This window comes from Cervus elaphus, chromosome X (assembly GCF_910594005.1).
Source record: "Cervus elaphus chromosome X, mCerEla1.1, whole genome shotgun sequence".
NCBI classification, from domain to species: domain Eukaryota; kingdom Metazoa; phylum Chordata; class Mammalia; order Artiodactyla; family Cervidae; genus Cervus; species Cervus elaphus.
In genome coordinates this window covers 25,933,608-25,943,812 of record NC_057848.1, presented here as the reverse complement: position 1 = coordinate 25,943,812, position 10,205 = coordinate 25,933,608, and the positions used below count along the sequence as shown (strand labels likewise).

The window sequence follows — 10,205 nt, the reverse complement described above, 5'->3', positions numbered from 1 at the left end:
TGCAAAGTGCCACTCTGTCTCAGAAAATAAAAACTAAATTTATAAAAACAAATGGCACAATTAAAATAAAGAAATTATGAATGCAGTTTCAGATCAAAGAAACTAAAGTAGAAAGCTGGAAAGTTAGGGAGGTGCCTGGTGGAGTAAAGGGGCCTGTGTTCAAGGGGCCTGGGGCTCAGAGACCTTCAGGGTAGGTTTCCTGGCCCTCGCATCTCAGGTGAGCCTTGTGGGCCAACAAACCCTTCTTTAGATCAGGGGCTAGGTCTGCAGTGTCAGGTAAAACCTGATTCGTGGTAATCGGCCTGGTCCTTCACCGGGGTGAAGAAGTTCACATGGATTCTCCTCCATTGTCTCAGCACCAGGATTCCTCTTGGCCGTAGGGTCTGTGCCTTTGGCCTGGTTCCCCCAAACCCGAGCCCCGGCTACTCTGGTTGTCTCTGCCTTACATCATGGCCTAGAGATGCTGCTGACCCGGCACCCAGGGCAGCTGGGAGCATCAGCCATGGGAAAAAGAGAGGTGAGGGCACAACAGACCCCTGCTGTTGCCTTTTAATGTCAGTATTGAAGGTCACCTTATCTGTGGTATCTGGCAGGGCTGTTGATTTTACCGTCAACTACTGAAGCTAGTTTCTGACCCAGAAAAAAAGATGTGGTTTGCCTGACTAGAAGCAGTGCTTGTTACAGCCACCTGCTGAACAGCTTGCAGCAGAGAATATGGATGAGGGGCATTCCACGTGATTCAGGATAGGTCTGTTGTATATGAAAACAGCAGGGAAGTCTATTTTCATCACTCAGCCTTCAAAATGTGTTCCGAGTTTTTATCAGAGGTCATTATTTAAATAAGAGGGCACTTAGGACATTATTCTTCCTTATAACTTTTATTAATGCCAGAAATGAAATAGTAAAAACACAGTGAATTTTTCAAAATGGCATGATTTTGTCACATTCTCTGGCTCCAGGGCTTGGGATTTCAACATCTTTTCCTGGGGACACAATCCAACCCACAGCCACCCTCCACCACCTCCCTCTTCACTCTGAGCACAAGCCCTCAGCATGTCCCCTGAGTCCTCCACATCCAGTCCCTGTCAGCTCTCGGCCCCCTGTCCTGCTGCTCTCCTCTTCACCCACTCTGCTCCAGCCACACGTCTCCTGACCCTCCCAAACCTCCCTCAGGTCTTCACTCAGTCTCTGATTCACAACAGAGCCAACCCCGACCACCCGGTTGAAAATGGAAAACCACTCCTCCAAGTGCTCCCTCTCCTTCTCCAGCTGCACTTCAGGCCAGAGTTCTCACCATCTTCCCATCATCGACCTAGTGTCATTGTTTTTTCATTTGACAGTCTTCCCTGGCTGGACTGGAACCTCCACGGAGGCCTGGAAAGGTGTACAGCAGAAATTGTTCCTTAAGTAGCCAAATAAATAAAGCTACTATAGAAAATGTAAGAAAATATCCTTGTGAGCTAGGAGTGGGTAAGTACTTCCTAAACATTGGTTTAAGCCCATACCAGATTAAATCAAGAATATACCGGTATTCTTGATATCCTGCTGATCATCAAGAAGATAGCTACAATTCTGATTTGTGGAAATGGGCAAAGGATACTAATATGCTAGTTACAGAAGAGAAAATCCACAAAAGTCCCAGGATGCTGTAGGAATGGAGATGGGTGCAGCATGCCAGGGAGCAGCCTGGCATGACTGACTCCAGTGAAGCCTGCACATCCCTGAACTCCAGCATTTCTGCTCCTGGGAAACTGTGACCAGTCCCCTCAGTGGGTGTATGAGGGTGTCCTCACAGTGTCGCCTGTGGAGGCGGGAGTCAGAGCCACCTAGATGTCCCACTGGCTCTCTTTCTGCTGTAATGTTAGACCCTCAGGTGAGACTGGTTAATTCATGAGCTTCCACTTGTGGTATGGATGACAGCAGAAGTCAACATGGTAGACCGTTGCTCGGTACATTCTTTGGGCTTTCCTCGCACATGACTGACCAGAGTGTCCACACCTACTCTATGTATCCATGTGACTCTGGTTCTGCGCTGACATGGTTTTTCTCCAGGGATGATGGTGAAAACCTATTAATATCTGCTAAACCTACAACTAAAACTGTAACATCATCTGCTCACAGTTCCCTCTTTGTAGCACCCACAGGGGAGCCTGGGACAGAGAGCTCATTTAGTCATCCATAAGTGACTGTGAGGCTTTACTTCTCACTTGGCTTTCATACAGGATCCGAAGCCCAGCTCCACACTGCCCTTTACTTGGAGAAGTGAGCCTGCTCTCCTCTCATCACAGCGACTTTATTTATATATTTTTGCATGTGTTGGGTCTTCCTTGGTGCGCACAGACTTTCTCTAGTTCTGTCCAGTGGCGTCTACACTCTAGTTGCTGAGCACAGGCCTCTCATTGTGGTGCCTTCTCTTACTGCAGAACATGAGCTCTAGAGCACAGGCTCAGCAGTTGTGGGGCATGGGCTCAGTTGCTCTGTGGCATGTTGGATCTTCCCAGACCAGGCATCGAAGCAGTGTCCCTTGCATTGGCAGGTGGATTCCTGTCCACTGAACACCCAGGGAAGTCCTCCTCATGTTTTATCTTGCTCTGTCCTGAACTGTAACCACTACTCTAACCTCTGCTTTCTCCTGGATTAAAAGTATGTGTGTATATGTGTGTATGGGCTCAATCATGTCTGACACTTTATGACCCATGAACTCGACCCCAATTCGTTCCTCTGTCCCTGGCATTTTCCAGAAAGAATACTGAGGTGGGTTCCCATTTCCTTCTCCAGGGAATCTTGCTTACCCAGGGACTGAACCTGTGTCTCTTGTGTCTTTTGCATCGCTTGTGTTGGCAGCCAGATTCTTTAACACTAGTGCCACTTGTCTTTCGAAAGATTGAAACAAAGTGTGTGGGTTTACAAATCATAAGCTCCTTATAGCCAAATTCAGACTTAAATGAAGAAAGTGGGGAAAACCACTAGACCATTCAGGTATGACCTAAACCAAATCCCTTATGATTATACAGTGGAAGTGACAAATAGATGTAAGGGACTAGATCTGATAGACAGAGTGCCTGATGAACTATGGACGGAGGTTCGTGACATTGTACAAGAGACAGGGATCAAGACTGTCCCCAAGAAAAAGAAATGCAAAAAAGCAAAATGGCTGTCTGAGGAGGCCTTACAAATACCTATGAAAAGAAGAGAAGTGAAAAGCAAAGGAGAAAAGGGAAGATGTACCCATTTGAATGCAGAGTTCCAAAGAATAGCAAGGAGAGATAAGAAAGCCTTCCTCAGTGATCAATGCAAAGAAATAGAGGAAACAATAGAATGGGAAAGACTAGACATCGCTTCAAGAAAATTAGAGATACCAAGGGAACATTTCATGCGAAGATGGGCTCAATAAAGGACAGAAATGGTATGGACCTAACAGAAGCAGAAGATATTAAGAAGAGGTGGCAAGAATACACAGAAGAACAGTACAAAAAAATATCTTCATGACCCAGATAATCACAATGGTGTGATCACACACCTAGAGGCAGACATCCTGGAATGTGAAGTCAAGTGGGCCTTAGGAAGCACCACTATGAGCAGAGCTCATGGAGGTGATGGAATTCCAGAAGAGCTATTTCAAATCCTGAAAGATGATGCTGTGAAAGTGCTGCAGTCAATATGTCAGCAAATTTGGAAAACTCAGCAGCGGCCACAGGACAGGAAAAGGTCAGTTCTCATTCCAATCCCAAAGACAGGAAATGCCAAAGAATGCTCAAACTACTGCATATTTGCACTCATCTTACACTCTAGTAATGTAATGCTCAAAATTCTCCAAGCCAGACTTCAGCAATATGTGAAGCATGAAGTTTCAGATGTTCAAGCTGGTTTTAGAAAAGGCAGAGGAACCAGAGATCAAATTGCCAACATCTGCTGGATCATTGAAAAAGCAAGACAGTTCCAGAAAAACATCTATATCTGCTTTATTGACTATGCCAAAACTTTTGACTCTGTGGATCACAATAAACTGTGGGAAATTCTGAAAGGGATGGGAATACTAGATCACCTGACCTGCCTCTTGAGAAACCTGTATGCAGGTCAGGAAGCAACAGTTAGAACTGGACATGGAACAACAGACTGGTTCCAAATAGGAAAAGGAGTACGTCAAGGCTGTATATTGTCACCCTGCTTATTTAACTTATATGCAGAGTACAGCATGAGAAATGCTGGGCTGGAAGAAGCACAAGCTGAAATCAAGATTGCCGGGAGAAATATGAAATAACGTCATATATGCAGATGACACCACCCTTATGGCAGAAAGTGAAGAAGAACTAAAGAGCCTCTTGATGAAGGTGAAAGAGGAGAGTGAAAAAGTTGGCTTAAAGCTCAACATTCAGAAAACTAAGATCATGGCATCGAATCCCATCACTTCATGGCAAATAGATGTGGAAACAGTGGCAGACTTTATTTTTGGGAGCTCAAAAATCACTGCAGATGGTGACTACAGCCATGAAATTACAATACATTTACTCCTTGGAAGGAAAGTTATGACCAACCTGGACAGCATATTAAAAAGCAGAGATATTAATTTGTCAAGAAAGTTCTGAGTAGTCAACATTATTGTTTTTCCAGTAGTCATGTGTAGGTGTGAGTTGAACTATAAAGAAAGCTGAGCAGAAGAGAATTGATACTTTTGAACTGTGGTGTTGGAGAAGACTCTTGAGAGTCCCTTGGACTACAAGGAGATCCAAGCAGTCCATCCTAAAGGAGATGAGTCCTGGGTGTTCATTGGAAGGACTGATGTTGAAGCTGAAACTCCAATACTTTGGCCACTTGATGTGAAAGCTGACTCATCTGAAAAGACCCTGATGCTGGGAAAGATTGAAGGCAACAGGAGAAAGGGATGACAGAGGATGAGATAGGGGGATGGCATCACTGACTCAATGGCCATGATTTGGGTAAACTCCGGGAGTTGGTCATGGACAGGGAGGCCTAGCATGCTGCGGTTCATGAGGTCGCAAAGAGTCAGACACGACTCAGCGGCTGAACTGAACAGACTTACAAATTGGACCACCTGAATCATTTCCCCTAGGAGTTCACTGACACCACCCACTCATGCCTGCTGTGTGTCTCCTACCACTCCTTTCAAACAGGTCCAGCTTACCATCTGCAGCCTCTGACACACCCCCCTTGCATGTGTTTCAACCTAAATATCAGCTTTATTACTGATGAAACTGATTGGGAAGAACGTGGCTTGGGCATCTGAGCCAAGTCAAGTTGCTGACTTCCTCCAGACTGGTGGAGACCTGGGGATGGCCGCCCTCAGGGAAACATGGGCCCTGAGGACTGATCCACCTTTCCAGGCTGCTGCCTCCCATGGTCAGCTTCACTGCCTGTCACACTCTGACATGTGTGACAGACCCATTTTCTTCTGTACATAGTATTTCTGAGATTTGCTTTCTCATACTGAGTCAGATTATCTGTCACACACACTCTTTCTGTTGTATTCCTGTGTCACTCCATAATGCTTTTTCCATCACACTTATTCTCTCTCACACCCGATCTCTCCTAGACTCTTTCTCTGACACTCGGTGTGCCACACACTCACTCTGTCATGGTATCTGTGAGAGGGTTAACTTAGCCGGGTTGCTAGGGAGACCAAGGCTCTTTAAGGAGGAGGTGAACATTCTTTCTTTTTCACATTCTTTTTACTTTGACACAGAGGCCTGGTAGGCAGCAGAATCTCTTGCTCAAGGACATGCTTTTTTTTTTTAGCTCAGAACCTATGTTACAGGAGAAGGTCTGGGTAAAACTTCCATGGCCTTGAGCTCTGGGTTAACCCATTTCTTCTGGTTAATATCCTGCTGATAAATCCTGGGATGTATGCTATGGGAAAGGGTCTAGGCAAAATTTTCATAGCCTTGAGTCATCCTTTTTTCTATTCTCAGCAGGTAGCAGAAAAGTATATAATGCTCTGCTTAAACTAGCAAACTGGGTACTCTTACTACCCTGTTCTGATAGCTATGTCAGAAGCTTTTTCTATCCCTTTCACTTTAATAAAATTTCTACTACACAAACTACTGGGTGACTGGAACTGTGTCTCTTGGTTCCAGAATTAGAGTTTTCCTTTGGAGACCACAAATCTGGTGGCAACGTTCAGCATTCACTGTACATGTTAAGCTATCATCTATCACCTTCGGGGCTCGCTACCACTATCAGTATCATCTGCATCTTAGTCTCTTCCCGTCACTTTCTGTCCTTTTAAATTCCTGTCCCAATCACACATTCCCTCTGTCACACTCACTCAAAACCATGCACCTGTCACAGTGGTAAACTCTCTGAGAAACTCATTCTATCATACAGTGTCTTTCCTTCATACTTCTGTCACTCTCTTGTCACACACATTATTTGTCATTGGCACTATCATTTTCATTTGCAGATCTCACCATTCAGACCCAACTTAAGCCCAGTGCCTGCTGGAGCACTACGGTCATCATATTTCGAGAAATGCAGAAACCAAAATGCACAAGACTTTGAGCCGCTGGTGTTGGGGAGAGAGTGGGTGTGTGTGATTTGTGTGGAGGAGACCTGCATCATGGGAGACTGGATGCGAACATGGCAATACTGTCTGAAAACTGACTCGATAGAAGAAAATATGGAAAGCATATGAAACATCATATGGACTGTAGCAAGTGTTAGCTATCACTACGGATTAAGAGCATAGGTGTAGATGAACAGTGTTCAGAGGAAGGACGCTGGTGGGTCCTGTGGCTTAGCCCCTTGCCCTCTAGTCCATCGTAGTTAGTGAGCCCCCTTCTAGAGCATGACTACCCTTACAAATGTCCCCCCAACCTGACAGTGGGCCCCTGAGGGAGAGATGTGTCCAGGCTCCCTGCTGGGGTCCTCAAGGCCACAGAGCAGGGGAGAGACACAGGCATTAGACAGGGTCTACCCACACTGACTGGGAGCCAGAATGGAGAGAAACTGGGTGGGTGGGAAGGTGGGACAGCCATGCCCCACCCGTGAGCAGGCACTGCCCGCACCTCTCCTTGCAATAAGGGTGGGGGAATGCTGCTGGCCTTGGATTTGAGGGCTGAGAGGATTCTCCAGCCAGGGGGTGGGGACCAGGGACGGGAGAGGGCAAGAGACTGGGCAGTGTCCAGGGGAACATTGCCCTTCCCCCAGTCCTTGAGTCTAGCCAGTTACTCTGGTGCTTCTGAGGGGCCCTGGGCAAGCCCACAGCCTGGAGTCCCTGCAGCCTGTGTGCCTGGAGCCCCAGGCAGCCCAGCCCCATGCCGTCCCCAGTGAGCACAACAGCAGGCCCCGCCTCAGGTGGGCAGGCACAGCAGGCTCTGCATCCCCGGTATCATGCCTCCAGGGCCAGGCCACCCCACTGCCATGTGAAGGCACCTGTGCAGGCATACACACAGACACACATGCCCATGTGAATGCAACTCAACCATGCTCTCTTTGACACGCACACACACACACACACACACACATACACACATGTACACAGGGACCCTCCCATGTGCATGCAGCTGACCACACACTCTCTCGTGAGAATACATATATGCCCGTGTGCAAGCACCTCCACACACAGACACATGCACATGCCGATGGGAAGGCACCTGTGTAAGGGCACTCTCTCGGGCACACACACAGATATGCACAATCAAACGCCTATGTGCATGAATCTGTGCACGTGCTCTCTCTCACAAACACCCATGCACACGCCCATGTACATGCACCTGCCCATGCGCTCACGCACACAGACGCACATACATGCACATGAGCTATGTGTGAGACACCAGAGGGACAGACCGGCCCTGACCCAGGGGTTCCCAACTCCCTTCTGGGAGTTGATGACAAGGACCTGCGCTCAGCAGGATGGTCACCTGTGAGCGACGCCAGGCTGGCAGCAACACAGACTTGGAGGTGCACAGGGACCGGGGCTCACTTGGGGTTTACAGGCTTGGAGTGGAAACAGTCAGGGGCCCTGAGGAGTGGGGCGGGGTCTGTTTGAGCATGCGCACTGAGAAGCTGCCCCCACACTAAAGGGTGGAGCGCCACCCAGAGGCCTCACGGCTGAGCAGTTTACCGGGCTTCCGGGTCCGAGGCAGGGCTGACACAGAGGGCCCAGACCACGTGGGTGTGCGTCTGCGCACGCGCATTGGGGAGACATGGCACGTGAACTGCATGAAACTTCAGCAGGGAGAGCCCCTTGCCCGAGAGCCTGCAGTCATCGCGGGAACCAACGGTCGGTGGGAACCAATCGTGAGGCAGGACCAGGGTGTGTGTGCGCAGGCGCTCTGCCTATGCTGAGTTGCAGGTCTCATCACAGGGCTGTAATCAGTAGGGACGGTTCAGACTTTCCCGCCACGGAGGGCGGGGCAGAGCGGTTCAAGATGGAGTCCAAGGCACACGGTGGAGGAGCCATGAGGGCAGCCAATGAAGATGCAGGTGCCGTGGCCTCTGCAGCAGGCACAGCACATGGTGGCCAAGGTGTGCCAGGTGGTGCTGGTGGCCGCCATGGCCCTGGCGACCCAGCTGGCCCTGGAGACGCTGTCAGTCGAGGAGTCCCTGCTGGCCCCGGTGACATGGCTGATCCCAGAGACCCCAGCACTGCCGGAGAGTCAGGTGGTGCAGCCCGTGCCATTCCGCAGATCCCGGGGGCACCCCACAGACCAGGGCTTGGTGGAGACCCTGCACCCGGAGCCGGAGCTCAGAGTAACCTAGTCTTCCAGTTGTATCCTATTCCAGGAGCCCTGGTGGGCCGGGCGGCTGAGGGTGTGGGGGGTGGGCTAGGGGTGGTTTGGAGGTTGCAGGCAGCGGGGCCTAAAGTGTAGGGGGAGGGTACTCTGGGGGGCTGGAGGGTATGGGTCAGGAGTGGTCTGGCAGCCAGGGGAAGGTGGTGAGGAAAAGCAACCTGAAGGGATCCAGAGGGTCGGGCGGTGATATGCAGGGTGTCCAGCGGCAGCCTTGTGGGAGAAGGCGGGTCTCCGTGAGCAGGGAGCCTGACGTACAGGCAAATGATTCGTGTGGATGGTGCCTTAACCGTATCTCCACCAGCACCCTTGCCGTGCCTTTCGCAACGCCTGGGCGGGCAGACTACGCCCGCCACCTCCTGACTCAACGTACTCAACTGCGATGGCCGGTTCGGAGGGAGCTCTACGTTAATGGCCGCATGTTGGTTCTGTAAGTTCTAAAGGGGGCTGGGGTGAGGGACAGAGTGGTGGGTGGTGACCAGTCTTGGCCCAGGAGGAGCCATAATGGAGGGTTAAGCCTAGAGGAGAAGTGTGGTACTTTGGGCTTGTCCGTGTGCGGGGACAGAGGGAGGACATTCTCCTCTTCCTCCTTGGCGAGAACTTGAATTTCATTTTCCTTCCCTTGTAGCCGTTTGACTGCTGAAGACCATGACCTGCTCGACACAGCTGTCGCCTTCTTTCTGGAGCAGGTTTCCCTGGTGAGGTGGACCTTGCAGCACTTTTTGCACCCTCTTTTTGCTTAGTCTCCACACGGAAGAGGGGCTTAAACCTTGCCCATGTGCCCTACCTTCAAGTGTGCTTCCATTGGGCATTTCTTTCTGCAATAGTTTGATCGGGCTTCATCTTGTGTCTGTGGTGCTATTTGAGGGCTCAGGGTCCACATAGTTTGTTTGGTGATTGTTAACTGCAGAAAATAAAAGTGAGCTACTGTGCTGTCTCTGACTTTAGTTTTAGCTTGTTCACTTCCTAATACTGCGTTCATCTACTGGGTGGAGGGGAGGTTCTGAGATCCAGATATTCAAGGAGAACAACATAAGTGAAGACAATGTAAGAAGTGGGAGAATAAGAAAGTTGGGTACTGCCATTCAGTATTGATTTTAAAATATATTGTCGATTTTATAGTTACATTTATATATTAAGATATTATACCAGAACCTTGTTGTTGTTGCTCAGTCTAACCAGTGTCCAACTCTTTGCAACCCAGTGGACTGTAGCAAACCAGGCTCTGTGTCCCCACTGTCTCTTGGAGTTTGCTCAAGTTCATTTCGATTGAATGGGTTATGCTGTCAAACCAACTCATCCTCTGTTTATGTTTGTGTATTTGTTAGGAAGTGCTGTCATTTTGTTCTTTTACATGTAGCTGTCCAGTTTTCCCAGCACCATTTTTGTAGAAATTGATGAGCTGATTTCTTAAACAAATGCTTTCTTTCTTTCACCCCATTGGGCCTTATTTGGGGA

At 49.0% G+C, this 10,205-nt stretch overlaps 1 protein-coding gene across 1 annotated transcript; it reads left to right on the top strand.

The window, feature by feature from the left end:
- The first annotated feature begins 8,257 nt into the window (after positions 1-8,257).
- LOC122689768 (EKC/KEOPS complex subunit LAGE3-like) lies at positions 8,258-9,689 on the top strand. Its single transcript, XM_043896485.1, has 3 exons — positions 8,258-8,728; positions 9,052-9,177; positions 9,376-9,689. The coding sequence occupies exons 1-3, from the start codon at positions 8,298-8,300 to the stop codon at positions 9,488-9,490; spliced, it is 672 nt and encodes a 223-aa protein (XP_043752420.1). The 5' UTR covers positions 8,258-8,297; the 3' UTR covers positions 9,491-9,689.
- Positions 9,690-10,205: the final 516 nt, after the last annotated feature.

Coding starts and splice junctions, on each gene's coding strand:
- LOC122689768 (XM_043896485.1), top strand. CDS start 8,298: ATGCTGAGTTGCAGGTCTCATCACAGGGCTGTAATCAGTAGGGACGGT. Junction 8,729..9,051: donor AGTAACCTAGTCTTCCAGTT/GTATCCTATTCC, acceptor TATCTCCACCAG/CACCCTTGCCGTGCCTTTCG. Junction 9,178..9,375: donor AATGGCCGCATGTTGGTTCT/GTAAGTTCTAAA, acceptor CTTCCCTTGTAG/CCGTTTGACTGCTGAAGACC.